The sequence below is a fragment of the Carya illinoinensis genome, chromosome 9, assembly GCF_018687715.1.
Source record: "Carya illinoinensis cultivar Pawnee chromosome 9, C.illinoinensisPawnee_v1, whole genome shotgun sequence".
Taxonomy (NCBI): domain Eukaryota; kingdom Viridiplantae; phylum Streptophyta; class Magnoliopsida; order Fagales; family Juglandaceae; genus Carya; species Carya illinoinensis.
This window is the reverse complement of record NC_056760.1, coordinates 10,383,791-10,401,226: the sequence shown is the minus strand read 5'-3', so window position 1 is coordinate 10,401,226 and position 17,436 is coordinate 10,383,791. Positions and strand designations below refer to the sequence as shown.

Below are 17,436 nucleotides of genomic sequence, written 5' to 3'. Positions count from 1 at the left end.
TAATTAAATTGAATTATTAAATAAAAAAGTTATAATTAAAGTAACATAAATTTACCTTGTAAGTAAAAAATTTGCCTTGTCGAGAGAGAGAGTCCAAGTGTGAGGAGAGAGAAATTAACACAAATCATTCAATAGATTGGGAACAGTAATTATACAAATATGTAGAATTACTGTGACTTGTAAGCAGACAATTTTCCTTTGCCTCTTCCGATGTATACAGTTTACCTTGTCAATGAACACCAAGTTGCCTTTGCAGTTTTGGTCCGGACCATTTTCACTGTTCTTGTTGCTTGCTCTTTGTAGGCGACAAGTTATCTGTAGCTTGAGCCCGAAGAAAGCCCATGAATAGGGCTAGCTATTAATTTCCTTGAATGCGAGCCCAAAGCCCATGCACGCTGCTATTAATCTTGAGTAGGAGCCCAAAGGGCTAAAAGGAAGACCCAAGTTGTAGTAGGGAAAAAAAAAGGGGTCCTGGGCTGGGCGGCCTTGTCAACATGACAAGCATTTCTGAATTCTGAAATGGTTGCTTTTACTTTTCAAAGGACAAAGGTGGAGGGACAGTCAATCCAGAAATTCCCGTACGGAGTTTTGTCTGCGTTAACGCAGACATGGTCCCTGTTCTCTCAGTTGCAAAATGTGGTCACCACAGACTACAGAGAGAGAGAGAGAGAGAGAGAGACGCTGACCACTCACTACTTAGCTTCTGAATCATCCTCTATCACCAACCCCAATATTACTGTACACTAATCCCACGCTCCAATCATTCCCATAAATTTTTGTTTTTTTTTGTTTTAAAAACAATTTCAGCCAACTCATGGCTTGGCGATGTGATATGGGGTGAAAGTCTTACAATTTAATTACAATTTATTAATAAAATAATATATTTTTAAATTTCAAACACATTAAATCAAAATCAGAATCAAAATAAACTTAAAAAAAAAAGGTTGTAGAAAAATTATAAATAAGTAGTTTTATTATTTTTCCATGTGATATTATTGGATTGGAATGGATGGATATAATAGTTTTTAATTAAAGAGGTGCTGAGTAAAATTTAAAAAATAAAAAAATATTTAAAAATAAATTCGTATAAAAATAACGTTAATAAATGCGTGAGTTTTTTTCGCTATAGCCATTATATTCTATTTATTATAAAAAAAATACTCTACACAAAAAATTACATAAAGTAATTTTATAAATTAATATAATTTGATATAATTTGTTAGATCATAAAATTATTTTTATTATAAATTAAATCTAATAAATCAGATGAAATCACATAAATTTATAAAATTACTTTTATATAATTCCGTTATATATGTAGCAGTATTCATTTCAAAAACTTCTCACTTTGAGAATTCTTTCAAAAAAATATATATATGCTCACAACACTTCAACCAAAAATTTGTGTTATTATTTGTAGTTATAATTTTATTTTATTTATGAGATTTATTTTATCAGTTTTTTTTAAATTAAAAATTTAAAAGTCAAATATTATAATTTTTAACATATTAATAGCTAACACATAAGTACATATTATTATATAAGTAAAGCTTATAAATAAAAATTTCCTTTTTAATATCATCTGTAATTGATTTTAAACCTGCTGGTACTTCCCATTTTGCCGTACCCTTAAAAAATAAAATAAAATCTTTCTACTTAAGTTTGTTTGGATTTTCTTGTTTTTGTTTTGTGGAGCTTCCTTCGAGGGGAAGAACTTCTTCCAAAAACTGTAGTATGTTACCATATGCCGCAAGCAGCCGGGGTTCTGTAGTAAACATGGTTTAGTGGCGGTTCAAGTAGCCAACAACTATGTCCAATGAATATTTTTTATTTTATTTTTTATTTTTTATTGTCATCCTTGACTAATTTAAAGAAAAATTTTACTTAATATTCTTACACTAAATAATAATTATTATTATTTTTTCTCTTAATATGTGAATAATGTAGGACTATTGAGAATAAGAATTCTAATTCTTTTGACTGAGACTTCAAAAGTGTAAATGCAGAGTTTCAAATTGAGGACATCTTGGAATACAACTTGCTCAGCAATCAGTATGCCACCTCCTAGTATTCTGTAATACATAAGGTTCTCTGTTTTTTTCCTTCCTTAACAACTTTCCTTGATGCTTCACATTGAAAGTTAGCAACACGATCGATGCAATAATTAACAGATGGATCAGGTCAGTTTATAATAAAGGTAATAAGGTAATGATTGTAGGGTAGTACTAACTACTATATTGTCGAAGACAATAGTTTTGATGTCTGTCTAGACGATGTTGATGTTCGATATGCATAGCAATATCACTGAAATTTTTGCTCAAAATGACTTTCAATTTTATTTATTAAGAAATGGTAAAGTTGATAAATGTTGAAAGGGCATATTTTCCCACAAAAAGTCAAAAAAAATTAGGGAAGAGAAGAAAGAAAAAGTCGAGGAAGTAGAGGACAGACATGGAAAAGACAAAAGAACCGAAGCTAAAGTACCTGTGTCTACTGACATAGAAGTTTAAAAAAAAAAAAATCTCAACAAGAAAAACTAATATCACTGCTAGAATTACCAAAAGTCGCGCCGATTGCGTGTCTTCAGCCTCTCTCTCCTCCAATCACGTTTATCAATAAAGAGCCTGCTGTATGACGATACTACCCCCCTCCCTCCCGTTTTTCCACGACATTCCCTTTACTATCGTCATCAAAGTCCACAACCAGAGCAGAGTAGAGCACTCTGCGAACTCACTCCATTTTCCTAAGAATGGCAAAGCACTCCGCGGCCACAACCACGTCGTTCCCCCAGATCAAACCTGAGGACTACACTCATAGCCCTGTCCACTACGCCGTCGCAGTCGGTGATCACACCACCCTGTCTCGTCTCGTTTCCACCCTCCCTAAACTCGCCGACCCTGCTCAGATCCACTCCGAGTCAGACTCTCTCTCTCAGGAACGACTCAGCGACCAGATATCCGCCTTGCTCGACCGCCGTGACGTGCCCTTCCGTGAGACCCCTCTCCACCTCGCCGTGCGCCTAAACGACGCCGTTTCCGCTCGCGCTCTCGCCCTTGCCGGTGCTGATGTGTCCCTCCAGAACTCTGCGGGATGGAACCCCCTCCAGGAGGCTCTCGTTCGCCGTTGCTCCGAAATTTCTCTCATCCTCCTCCGCCAGCACCACCGCTCAGCCTGGGCCAAGTGGCGTCGACGCTTGCCGCGTGTCATCGCCGTGCTCCGCAGAATGCGAGACTTTTACATGGAGATCTCCTTCCACTTCGAGAGTTCCGTCATTCCCTTCGTCGGTAAAATTGCTCCATCCGACACTTATAAAATCTGGAAGCGCGACGGTAACCTACGTGCCGACACGTCCTTGGCCGGTTTCGATGGCTTGAAGATACAGCGCGCCGATCAGAGCTTTCTCTTCCTCGGAGATGGCGATCAGAGCCACGACATTCCCTCTGGCGCTCTCTTGGTTCTCAATCGCGACGATCGCAAAATCTTCGACGCCTTCGAGAACGCTGGAGCTCCGATGAGCGAGTCCGACATTGCTGGCTTCTGCTCCCAGACAAGCGTGTACCGACCCGGTATGGACGTCACCAAAGCCGAACTCGTAGGAAGGACCAACTGGAGGCGTCAGGAGAAAACGGAGAATGTGGGAGAGTGGAAAGCCAAGGTCTACGAGATTCACAATGTGGTCTTCAGCTTCCGGTCACGTAAAGTCGCCGGTGGAGACTCTGACGTGGCAGGAAGTGAGCAGGTCCTTCCTCTAGAACTTGACGAGGACGACGACGGTTTTTTGGTGGCTGAGAATCCGAATTTTGGATTTGCCCCTGATCAGCGGAGACACAGTAGCTTTGTTAGAGAGGAGAGGGAATGGGTGATGATGCCGAGGAAGAGCGTTGATGTTCCTCCCTCGGCGCCGCTGGTGTCAAGGAGAGCTGCTTCGGCTGTGTCTGCGCCGCAGACTAAGGAGAAGGAGTACGTTCGGAGCTTGCGGCCGTCGGTCTGGTTAACTGAGCAATTCCCGTTGAAAACGGAGGAGTTGTTGCCGTTACTAGACATTTTGGCGAACAAAGTGAAAGCCGTGAGGAGGTTGAGAGAGTTGCTCACGACCAAGTTTCCTCCGGGAACGTTCCCGGTTAAGGTAAGGGCATTCTAGGAAAAGGATATTTCGGGGGTCCACGGAATTTTTTTTTTCGTGGACCCTTCGCGCCTTGCTTTAGTTTTCGGTTCTTTTGATGGGGCAAAGACAACGAGTAACGGTCTTCCTTGCGGACCTCGACCGCAAGGGTGGGACCTCGGTCCTCTGATTACTGATTAGTGGAGAAGCAATTGTGGGGCCAATAGTGGTCGGTGAATTGACGTGGAACTTTTAGATTATAGTTTGATTCTGATCCGACGGTGATAGAGGGTGGGACCCTCATATCATCCGAGGTTTTTATTTCCATTCCGACATCGTAGGGCCCAATGTTAAAATATATAAAACAGTTTTGACCTTGATTTTGCCACGTCATTTGGATCAAATCCAGGCAATGACGTGGCGAGATCACTGTGGGACATGCATCGTAGATAGTTGCTTTTATAACAGGTCAAAAATGTTTGTATGTCAAATATTAATCAAACCGTGATTGCTTAGTTTGGCTTTGTTTTGTTTTGTGGGACAGGTGGCAATTCCGGTAGTTCCTACAGTTAGAGTGGTGATAACGTTCACAAAGTTCGTGGAGCTCCAACCAACCGAACAATTCTACACGCCGTTCTCAAGTCCCAGACACTTGTTTCATGGAGGACGAGGAGGCCACTCGGAAGACGATCATAAATCAGATACCCACACCCCTTCATTACCGTCGTCGTCGTCGTCGTCGTCTTCGACGTGGTTGCGGCGAAACAATAGCCACTCGGTATCGGCAAGCAAGCAACAGCAGCAACAACAGAAAAGTTCAGCGGCGGGGGCGCATGAGTCGGATCCTTTTGCCATACCTAGTGGATACACGTGGACTAGCGTGGACGATAAATCACGCAAAATGAAGAAATCCAAGTCCACGAGGAAATCCAAGTAATTGCATCCTCCTGAAAAATGGAGAGAAATGGTAACCAAAAAGATAGATGGAGAGAAAAAAGAAAGGACAAAACCCAAATCATTAGAAGAAAATGGTTTTACAATTTACATGCATGGGGTTGGCATGTTTGGTTAGTTGGTGAATTTGAGTCGTGACTTGATTTTTAACCATCCCATTTTAATTAGGAGTTGTGCTATGTTTATAGAAAGATTCGGCAACATTACTTTTGAACCAATTAGAAGTTTTCATCGAAAGATCAGATGCTCCCAATTTTGCTTAGTTTTGTTTTTAATCTATATTCTCGCTTGGGGAAAATTAGTTCATCGTCTGCCCCTACTCCTATTTTAATTTTTGATACTCGTTGGGTAATTATTGTGCCTCCGGTCCTTTCCCTTTAGAAACTATAGGCATCTGTTGGATTGAACAAATTGTGGTATATTTTGATACCCGCGCATATAAAATTATCATATATATAAATATAAAATATTGTAAATAGATTGAAGGGAAATAGATTGAGTAAAAGTTGTGTCTTGAATGAAAGGTAGGAAGTAGTGAGTGCGCAAACCAAAGTTTAAGGACGGAATTTAAGAATGAAGAACTCGAGTTGCCTAGCTGATGTATGTCCTTAATCACAATAAATGTAGATCATTTTCTGACATTATTATTTATGTTCGGATACCTCGTCCTCAAAATGCCGTCCGCATTATTATTAGTGGAACAGTAATCTTCCTCTCTTTCAATTCAATTAATGCGAACAATGAATTAAATTACCTACAAACCATCTGACACCGCAGTAGATGTTTTATACCTAGCCTGCTTCCATGCTTGTTTGTAAACAACATGCAATAAAATACTCCATATACAGCGGGACATAAAGAGAGTGTTTTCATTTCTAAGTAGGAGAAATGTTTGGAGAATTAATTATAGAAGATAAATTTATAAAATGATAACTATTTTTATGTTCTCACATCTCAATTTGTAAAATTCAATTTTCCTTTTTACTAGCATTCTTCTTTCATATTAGTACTTGCCAGATTTTTTGGGGCCTTTAATTTGATTAAAGAAACAAGCATTGAGCTAAAAGGTGGTCACATAAATAAGTTGTATGGAGTGAGATGTGCCTTACAGCTAGCCCGCTCTATGGGTATGAATTCAGCATTATTCAGTCTAACCTTAAGATGAAAACGTTGTTTCATTTGAGTGCAAACTGAAAATCCAACATATTTATTGTAGTGTCATCTATTTGAAGACCTTGGAATAAATTTAAATGATACAGAGAAAATTGCAAAAGACGACTATATTTACTTGAATGTCAAACAGTAGGCAAAAGAATATATGATAATTGGGCAGAGCACCGGTGAAACAATGGGATCTAGTAGTGGAGGCAAATCAATGTGCTTGAGAGGGTGGTGGGACAAAGCAATAAACTGGTGACAGACATGAGCTAGTCCAATAATTCGGGGGTTGATGAGGATGAGAAAGAAAGATGGTTGGCCTACTAATTTAATATGCAAAAGATCATAACAATATGATTAGGATTATAATTAAAAGACTCTTAATAAAGAAAAGAAAAGATGCCAAACAGAGTTTGCTTCGTTAGATGGAAAACTATAACTACTGAGGTATCAAGTCCCTTTTTATTTTTTCACTAAAGTTTAAGACGTGCGTACAAGATAATCCCCACTGACATGTGACCTTTGGTTTGTCTGGCCTGGGTATAAGGTCTTTCAACTCTTCCTTCCTTCCTTCCCCCATTAACTCCCAACTTTCTCAATCTACTCCTCCTTGCTTATCCATTTACAAGGTATACTCTCTCTCTCTCTCTCTCTCTCTCTCTCTCTCTCTCTCTCTCTCTCTCACGTGATTCAAGTTCTTTGAAAGGTTTAATCTTTGTGTTTTCTGGGGATTAAGAGATTGTGAAAAGTTAAAAGAGTGTTATGTTGTATATTGTTTAGATCTTGTTCTATGTTTCTTTGAGGGTGAAATGGTTTTGTACAACTGAAAATGCTTTGATATGTTCCTATCAGATCCATTTTCTTTTTATCACCTCCAAAAGAAATGAGAACAAGAAAGATTTTCCTTTCTGCAGAGTACTGCATGCCATTTAGATATGACTGCTACAGCTGCTTTTTCGGTAAATTTTCCTTGAAAAACCATGTTGGGTGGAAACGGAAACCCAGGCTTTTCAATCCCTATGAAAATGTAAGAGAAAATGAATCCCTTGAAAACCTTTTCATTTCCTGGAAATGGAGTTGCAGTTGTAGAATTTCAACTTCTTGAAAATTTCAGAATGTTACAAAGAAAGCACAAAGAAATAACCCAATTTATGGGTAAAAAATCTGGAATTTTCTTAGACTTTTATTGATAACATTATTTCTTCGATGTTCTTGCATCTTTGAATTAATTGACCATTTTCGTTCGAGAAATTAGATTTGCATAGAGATACAAGACAATAATATGGCCACAGAAGCACCAAGCTGGGCAGATCAATGGGGTGCTGGAGGAATCGGTGCCATGGAGGAAGAGGACGGCGCTAATACCAAGAAAGAAAGCAGCGGCAACAAGAAGGGGAATGCAAAAGCTGGATTGAATAAAGCCAAAGCAACCGCCATGGTTGGGGCACTAAAGATCAAGAGCGGAGCATCAGCAGGCATCAAATGGGTCAAGAATCAATGTCAGAAAAAGGGCTCGCCTAAATGAAGTTGTCCTCTCAACTCCCGTTGTATTGAAAAAAAAGTAAAATCAAAGGAATGTTTGCAATTACTTTTGAATTTGAATGCAAGCCCATTGTTTTATGCAGCAACATGCACAGACTTCTCATGATTTCTTTTATTGTTATTATTGTAATATTCCGTATTTACGTGTATTTGTATTGAATGATTATTTAAATTATTATAATTAATAATTCTCTTATTTTAAATTAAATGTAATTTTTAAAATATTATTTTTATAAATTTTAAGTCGTGAAATTATTTTAATGTGTTTTCTTGATATTAGTTATTGTTTTATATTTAAATTGTTATTTACTTTAATTTATTCTATTGTTGGGCTTTAAATATTTTATTTTATTAATAGTAAGTTGTAATGTTTTATTTCACCTTTATTTATTTTTATTGTGCCTTTTTCCTTTCTTAGACCCTTATTTTCGAATTGGGCTTTGTTTTAATGGGGGTTTTCCTTTATTTTTGGGCCCAACCCATTCAGTCTCCAAGCCCAACCTGTGCATTAAACCCAACCACTTTAATTTCCTCCATGCTGCGTCATTTTGGGCGGCAGTAGTAGAATCCCATGAAGAGAAGAGCTAACCTAGTCCACCCATGGGCTCATACATGTCATGGGTCAACTTGGCCCATGTCAACTATGTTATTGTTTATTTTAATTTAATTATTTATTTTCGAAGGGACCTATCAGGGGTTTCCAAGTTGTAATCCTTATAAATAGGACCCTTAGTCTTTGCATTTACATCTTTTGGCAAATTTCCTAGAGGATGATTATTTTGTTTAGGAGATCAACAATCGATGTTAGGTACTTGGACTTTTTGGGTGTAATTCGTTAATCCCAAAGAGAGGATCACACCTTGCAATTCGTGAATAAATGTGATTCATTTATCTTGATCTTGCAACTTGGTACAATCCGTGAATCCAATTTGTTGTTATTCTTATTTTTATTAAGTTATCAATTCATGAGGTTTATTTCAACTATTGTGTAATCTGTGAATCATTAGTTGATTTGTTACCTTTTGTTCATTCAAATTCTTAAGTATTTTATTTTGTTCTTGAGTGTTTATCATTTTGCTCTTGGTGTTCATCCTTCCATTGCCCATTTGATTCTTCCATACTTTCATTTTCAACCACTAAAGTGTTTGCCACTTTCCATAAATCATTTCCTCCACAAACCCAGCTGCCCACCTCAAGTCCCTATAAGGTAATTCTTTCATTCTAGGAGTCTTGACTCTCTCACATTTCAAATTCCTTAATTTAAGGAATTGACAATCACATTCAATTCCTTAAATCACTCTTCCTAACATCTCTTTAGTCAACTATTGACTTGTCATCCTAGTCCAAATTTGAATTTCCCCATTCCCTCAAAGATTCATTCCATTTTGCAAATCTTCCATAAAATTCCAACCAAATCATCACTTACCATACACGGGATTACCATCTTTACCATTCTTTCATCCCAATTTATCCTAGCCGAAACCCCTCAATTCTCCATAAGGAAACTCTTTCCTTTTAGAAGTCTTGGCTTCCTCCAATTCAAATCCCTTAGTTTAAGGAATTGATAATCCTCTTCAATTTCTTAAATCCCTCATCCCTTAATTTAAGGAATTGATAATCTCTTTTAAGTTCTTAAATCCCTCATCCCTTAAATCTCTCAAGTCAACATTAACTTTCCAAATTAGCCTCACCAATTCCTCAAGAATTCTTATCACTTTGGAATCTTTTCAAAACCCTAGCCTCCATCCATCTTAGCGCTGACCCTAATTCCCCTGGGCAATTTCGACAAATCTAATTGCCTTATAGCCGAAATCTCTAGCCTCACTACCTCTCATCAACCTTAACCCAATCAACTTGGCTCCACACTCAAGGAACAAGCCCTAGCCGTCCATAGTGAATTACAAGCCCTAAACACTTAGCCTACCCAATTTCACCATCATCTCCATCATTCCATTTCCCACACACATACCCTTTGTTGAAAGCCAAGCAAGTTGGCAAGATTACTCGGTCACCAATATCACTAAGGCGAGCTCGTGGACTTAATGTTTAAGGACAAGACTGGGGTCTCTAATAAGTAGCCCTTAGGGCTTGTTTCCTTTTATTTCCCTACTGTGCAGTTGCCTTCTCCTTCTTCCTCTGAAACTTTTTTCCTTGTCGCAGCTGCCTTTTTCTTCCTCTCTTGTGATGCTATTTCTTCCATGATCTTCTTGTGGTTAGCTTGCATTTATTTTAGCTTGCATTTTGCTTCTTTTTTTGCTATTAACCAAATCCCCTCTCTTCTATTTTCTGCATTTTATTTCATGGATTTCTCTCCATTGTTGCAAGTTTGGCCGAAGCTCCTTGTGCCCCTCTTTCCTCTTCTTTTTTTCTTGTGTATTCCTTGTTATTATAGTGTAAAACCCCTTGCTTTTTTCCTTTGTTTTTCCCTATATCGCGCCCTATTTTGGATCCGAAAACCATGGTTTGGTTTTGTTCCAAACGTGAAGCTTGAAGCTCGGTTTTCCCTCTCTTTTTCTCTAGAATTTTCGTGTACTAGCTTGTGGGTAAAATCTTGTGATTTTTGGGTGTTTTTGGCCTCCAAACCGTGCTCTATTTTTTGTCTTCCTCGTGCCCCTGTTTTGACCCCAAACTATAAGCTTCCATTTTTATTTTGCTTGGTTATTTTCTCTCTTGCCATGCATGCCATTGTCAAGCCTTTATTTTCTAGTTTTTATTTTATAAATCAACCCCTTTCTCTTGCAAATCCCCTTCAGATTTACTTGTCTTTGAAACCTATTTTCTGTCCCAAAAATTGTGATTTTTGGTGATTTTATTTTCGGGTTCGCTTTTGATGTTAAATCGGGTCTTTGTGCACTTCATCTTTTAGTTTTTGCCTTTTTGAGATTTAAATATATTTTGCACTAACAATTCTTTGTGATCTGATTGATTTTTGCCGGATGTTGAGTCCGATGAGTTTGGGGGTCAGTTGGATTGGAGGATGGAGTTATTTGTGAGGTTGGATTGTGTTTGGTATTTTTATGTCTTACTTGGGTTCATGTTATACACTGCATAATTGCATGCATGTTCATGAGCATGAATGAAAACTGGGTTTTCATGTATAAGATGATTTTTGGATGCGTGTGTATCATGACCCAAAGTCGAGATGAAGTATTATCTTGGTGGAGCTCCTCTGGTTATTCGGGAGTGAAATATACTAAGTGACGTCTATTGGGTTATCACTAGGTAACAACGGGATCGGACGAGGTGGTAACACTATTGTGCCGATTTTGTGGCCCCTCTACTGTGGGGGCTAGAGGATATTTGGCTACAAACACGCTGGGCTAAAACTGGGCATCGCTGGTTACATAGTCACAAGCATGGTCATTACCCGTGATGTGGCGAAAGAAGTTAGGGTGTGTAAATGATCCCTATGGGAGATCATGATGCATACAAATTAAAATTGGATACTTGGTTTTAGATAAATGGATTTATGTGAACTATTTTCTTGAAAGATTGTGGATTTTATACTGGGCCATTTTCTAAAAAAATGGTGGACGTTATTTTTTAATGGACTTGGTTTTTTGGTTAAAATGAGATTTTGGAGTGTGTTGAAAAATAATCATTTTTGGATTTCATGCATATTTCATCATATGCATACATTTTGTTGGTTGCATGAATGTATTTTTATCTCTTGGAATATTTGGTCTATTGCTTATCTGCGGTATCGTTTCTTGGTACTGTAGATTTTGATGCAGATGAGGATGCAGAGCCTGAGGATGCAGCTCCTCAGAAGGAGTGATCAAGGATCACTTTCTCGAGTGTTGGGATTTATTTCCCATTTTTTGTTATTGTATTTTGGCTTAATTATGTATTTATTGGATAACTGTAATACTTTTTGAAATGCTTGTATTTAAGCGAATTTGTATTTACCAATTTTAGTACTTAGTTGATTGACTTTACTTATCCGTTGTGTCTTTTGTCTTACACATGTTGCATGTGCACACACTTAGCACTTATCAATGTGGTGTGTGACCCGTGTTGTCATCATCCCGACGCCTCGATTTTTGCATGTCTGTAAGTGGGAGTTGGAGGCGTTACAATTCCTTTTCTATTCTAATGAAAAAAGTACATCCATTAATTTCCCCTATCCCTATTGAAATACAATAGATCAAGTGTTCAGTTCACGAAATGAATCGAGTAAATTTAATTCTTATTTCTTGCCCGTGAGTCCTGAGGATCCCACTAGGGGCGCCTTTTGAATTGCTTTATTTGAACCAAATAGGGTTCAAACAATATCATCCAGAACAAGTTATAAATGTGCTGAGATGAATAGTTGCATTGTAAGAAAGTTTTGAATGTAGAGGAAGCAGGTATGGCGTGCAAGTTACCTATTAGTGTTTCTACTTACCTAACAAACAAATTTGGGCCTTCTCAAAAAATGGGATGTATAGTGTAATGAGTGCCTATCATGTTGAAGTAGATAGGCGGAGAAGAGAAAAAGGTGAGCCATCGAATAGAAAGATAGAGGGATGGAGAATGTTGTGGAAGCTTAATGTCCCTAGGGTGGTTAAGGTTTTTGTTTGGAAGGCTCTAAATAATAGTCTACCAACAAGATTGAATTTGTTTCTTAAAAAGATTATAGAAGAGGCCAAATGTCCAGTGTGTAAAAGGCAGGATGAATCATTTAACTCATGTTTTGTGGAGTTGTAGTGGTGCTACTGACGTTTGGACTAGTAAAAAAAGTCATGTGCAAAAATGCTCAAGTATAGAGAGGGATATGTTGGAGCTTTGGTCAGAATGGACCTCAAAACTATCTCAAGAAGAGCTAGAAGTAGTTGCTGTGGTGCTGAGAAGAATCTGGCCAAGGAGAAATGGTATGGTTTTTGAGAATAGGTTTGAGGGACCTGAGGTGGTTTTTAACCAAGCTATTGATTGCTTGGAGGAATTCCAACCAAAGTTTTGAATACCGTACCGAGGTCGTACCTGTCAAGGTACTGGAACAAAATATTTTGATACCGGTACCGTTTCGGAATAGTCTATACATGTATAAATTATATAAATACACATAAACTATGTTCTAAAATAATAATAAAATAAGTCATAAACTCAATAATACTACTTCTCAATACAAGTCTTAAATTTTAACAATATACATCCCTGTAAAGTAAAATTAAATAAATCTAAATCTAGCTATTAAAATAAAAGCACTCATCTTGAAATCACATAAAAAAATAAAAAATAATACTACCAACTAAAATAAATAATAAAAATAATTGATCACATAAAACAGTAATAAATTCAAAACTTTCAAAATGAGGTGCAGGAGTGCTATGACTATTTTAAACATTATCTATATCTATTGATCTCAATGAGGTGCAGATGTGTAGTAACGTAATGGTCCATTAGTCCTTTTAGTTTTTACTTTTCTATTCACAAAATGAGGTATAGTCTTGCAGATGCCAGTAACATGACTGTCCTTTTTACATTTCTACTACTCTGACTACGAAAATGCCCCTACCATTCTACCGAAATCACAAAAATGTCCGGATCACTCATCAACCAGCTCCTGTTATATGTATTGGCCGAAATGGACATTTAAGCCGAAATCTGAAATACCGGCCGGTACCAGCCAAAACACACTGGTACTGCTAGTATTTTAACCGGTATGAAGTAAGCCCATTCTCTGTACCGAAAATTGTTCCGGTGAGCTATATTTCGGCCATACTAGCCGGTACAGTACGAAATTGAAAACTTTGATTCCAGCAAGCATAAGAGAAGTACAGAGGTGCACTAAGAGATGTAGTTCAAACCAGAAGGGAAATTCGATGGAAGGCACCTGCTGAGGATTATGTCAAAGTTAATTGGGATGCTGTTTTAAAGGTGAAAGAAAATATAGGGGGGATTGGAGTAGTCATAAGGGACAATCATGGGGAGGTGTTAGTCTCGTTGTGTTTCCCAAAGATGAATATTAACAATCTTCTGTTAGTTGAGATACATGCACTTTTAAGAGTTATGCAACTGTGTGCTGACTTGAGTTTTACTAAAGTGCAGTTGAAAGGTGATGCATTATCGGTAGTTAAAGCTATTAATAGTAGGGAGAAGAGTTGTGAATGGCATGGACAGATGATAGAGGACATCAAAGGAGTGCTAGAAAACAGGAAACAATGGAAAGTTGTACATGGTTACAGAGAATGCAATAATGTTGCTTATTTTCTTGCAAAATTTTCTTTACTTGTAAATGAGGAAAGGATTTGGATGTGAGGGTTGCCCTCCTGAGATACAGACATATGTATTATGTAAACACTGATATACGTTGTAAGAGTGTTATAGAATGAATACAGGTACATTTGATTTAAAAAAATAAAAATAGTTGCATTGCTCCTAGATATTCTTAATTAGTTATTTCACCCACGTATAAAACCATGCTCATTTTAACAACAAAGACACTGTTAATGCCAATTCTTCATGATCGTTGAGCTTTAGAACAAAACTAAATTACTTTCATAAAAAAAATGCTTAACGCAGTCGGCTTGCATAACTGCAGGGGAGTCGTTGCCCCCATGGAAATGAAACGATTCATTTGATATAGTGACAAAACTATACATTTCACATTTGCCCTCCCTCCCTTCATCTTTCCCACTAAATCAAAGTCCCATGAAATCGAACTCTTCAGCTCTCCAGTCTCCCTCCCTTTGTCTTCCCCATGAAATCGAAGACCCCACACGAAGACCACAAAGCTCTGCCTCTCCCTCGTCTTCCCCACATCTTCCAAGCCACAAAGCACCTCTTCTTCCCATATGAAATCGACGACCCACACGAAGACCACGAAACTCTGCATCTCCCTCATCTTCCCCACATCTTTCGAGCCACGAAGATAGTTGTTTTTTAAGAAAAACATAATACTCTAATGTTCTTGATAACTCAATTTGGGAAAAGGTAAATTATTCTTTGAAGGGTTTTCAAATTGCAATTTTCCACAGAGAAAGAGATCCGGTCTTGAACAAAAAATCAAAGATCATGTTGTTCCTCTCCTATCTGAACTACTTTTCTCCCATTTGTAGTGCAAAATTAATGGGTTTTTGTTTTTCAAAGTGATTTGAAAATTGATTTATTAGGAGTTTCCCAATTGATGGATTTTATGTTGGTTGGGTCAAAAAGTTGAAAGCATGAATCTCACAAATTTGAGTACATGAAGGCAAATGTGAAGAACAAGCTCTGAATTTTGTTTGAAGACCAAGCCAAAGACCACATGAAGCCAACGCAAGATGTGAAGAACAAGCTTTGAAGCCAACTCTGAATCTCTTCTTTAGATTTCCTCAATTTATTTTTTTCCTTTTTTTTTTTAAATATAATAGCTTACGTTAGTAGACTCCTCCACCGTTGCGGGCCCGACTGTCCTAGAAGAATTGCTTTTATAAATAGTCACATGGTATAAGGCTCGTGCTACTATTGCAGATTTGACATCTCAAGGGTAATGCAATCCCACAAGAAGTTCATCTGAATTTTAGGAGTTGGTCAACGCTTTGGTTGTAAGGATTCACAGTTGTGAGCACTGTACCAAAGCTATTGATGCATAGTTTTCGTGCATTATTCGCCTCATATAATTGCAAATGAGAGGGTTTAATATCATCCAAGGATTTCTCTGGATTTGGAGAGAGCACCAGTGCAAGCGATATTCAATCCCGAAGCAACAACGAAGGTAAATACCAAGTGGAACCGTAGCATGTTAACCTGTGCACCTTTAACAAGGACTGTTCTAACTTGTAATTAAAAAAAAAAAAAAGGAACATCGATCACCAACCGACACAACTGGGAAATTACTAAACAATTGATTCCATATTTTCAAATACATGGTAAAGATACTATATGTACTCAAACCCACTTCCAGCATTGATTAATCCAAATCAAGAACAAGCTAAACTACAATAGGTAAGTAGGTAAGGTATCTGCTTGAGAGAGACCGCTGAGAATTTACACTTTCCAAGCTTTATTTACACAAAGTGGTATCTAGGCTCCAGGCTCTTAGAGGGATCCAAAAGTGTTTTCTCCACTGGAAGTCATGTAAAGAAAACCATCTTCATCCTTGTTTTCCTTATAAATTGCAGATATCAGGGAAGCTGTAACAACAAATGACAGATTGAAAACTCAACTTCGAAAAATGTTACTCAAAATCACTTAAAATTTAGCACATTGACAGTCACCAGTTGGAGGTAGAGTGTTCTTCACAAAGACGAATATAGCCTTCTCAGCACTGAGCTTGATCCTTTTCCGCACAACATAAACAAACTGCCCAACAGTCAAGTCAGCTGGAACAAGGTATCTGCATCAACAAACAACAAATATGTGTGATACAACATCAGCAATACAAGAGTAGGGGATGTATGCTCCAAACAAAAGTCCCATTACAGTGAAGTTCATGCTAGAAATAAAAATTGTGGGCAATGGACCAAAGATCAGGGCCCATGTTCCTTGGCAAAAATCAAGGAGGCGACTAGTGGTGGTCCAAATGGTGGACTAAATAGTTGTGGTTGGAACCAATAAGGAGTACTCTGATGGGCTACTTGAATGTATTTGGTGAAAATTTTCACTTCCAATACCTCTGGTTCCTCATTCATGAAAAGCTACAAGACAACAAGACAGTCAAGATTGAGCGGTCTAGAACTTTGGCTGCACCCAGAGAATACATGCGACTATAACAACGCATGGGGCTCATGCAATTGTCAGAAAGGGGTGGAGAGGCTTAAATCTTGAAGAGTTAAAGTTGAGGAAGCTATCAATAACACGTGTGCGGTCGTTGAAGTTGTGATGTCATGGTGTCAAGTGAAACCCATACCTAGCTTGGGCAGCATGTGAGCCCCATGCACATATCAAATGCGGCAACTCTGGACTCATTGATTGAGCTGAATTATTGCATTTTTAATGCTTTTGGAACCAATATATATTAATTATTTCATTACTTTATCATTGGTTTTATATGGAAAAATAAATAAATCAAAGTTGTGATTTTAATTGATTAAAAGCATGAATTTCTGGTCTAATTTTATCAACTGTTGATTAATATGGATTATGGTACATATCGCTCGAGCGGCGGCTTCTGGCCGCTCAAGCGAAGTCAGGCAGATTAAAGTGCTCGACTTCTGCTTGACAGTGGGCTCGAGTGAGTTGCGGAAAAAGAGATCGCTCAAGCGGAGGCATTTGGCCGCTCGAGCTAACTTAGGCAGAGTCAAACGCTTGATGTTCGCTCGACACTCCACTCGAGCGAATATCGTATTTTACAGATCAGAGTTTATTTCACCGTCAGAGTATATATATGTTTTTTTTACATCTTAGGACAGACTTTTGGCTGGAAAACTTGGTTTTGAGTAGAGAAACACTTAGAATTCATTATTTTCCATTGATTTTCATTCAGATTTGGAGAGGAGGATTCATACAATCGATCATTCACGCAGCTACACAATTTCCACTGGATCATTCACTCACACTGCAGCAGATTGAAGAACTCTGTGACGCCCCCAAATTCCGTTTGGGATCGGACGGACATTTGAAGCGTCGAGACATGCAACACAAGGTTACCTGCCCCGTTCATGACATATAAGATGCAATGTTCCTAGCATGCATCTAACATTATGCAATATTCGCAGCGGATAATTTTTTTTCTTTAACAATACTATGCACCAAATTGAAAATATCCCAAATGCTTA

General features: G+C 38.0%; 2 protein-coding genes across 2 annotated transcripts; one reads left to right on the top strand and one right to left on the bottom strand.

The window, feature by feature from the left end:
* Positions 1 to 2,641: 2,641 nt before the first annotated feature.
* On the top strand, positions 2,642 to 5,318 carry LOC122277352 (ankyrin repeat domain-containing protein 13C-like). The gene is made up of 2 exons (XM_043087315.1): positions 2,642 to 4,126; positions 4,647 to 5,318. The coding sequence occupies exons 1-2, from the start codon at positions 2,750 to 2,752 to the stop codon at positions 5,037 to 5,039; spliced, it is 1,770 nt and encodes a 589-aa protein (XP_042943249.1). The 5' UTR covers positions 2,642 to 2,749; the 3' UTR covers positions 5,040 to 5,318.
* Positions 5,319 to 15,587: 10,269 nt separating this feature from the next.
* Positions 15,588 to 16,627, bottom strand: LOC122276782 (autophagy-related protein 8A-like). Its single transcript, XM_043086687.1, has 3 exons — positions 16,569 to 16,627; positions 15,937 to 16,055; positions 15,588 to 15,852 (listed from the first exon to the last, which is right to left on the bottom strand). The coding sequence occupies exons 1-3, from the start codon at positions 16,625 to 16,627 to the stop codon at positions 15,758 to 15,760; spliced, it is 273 nt and encodes a 90-aa protein (XP_042942621.1). The 3' UTR covers positions 15,588 to 15,757.
* Positions 16,628 to 17,436: the final 809 nt, after the last annotated feature.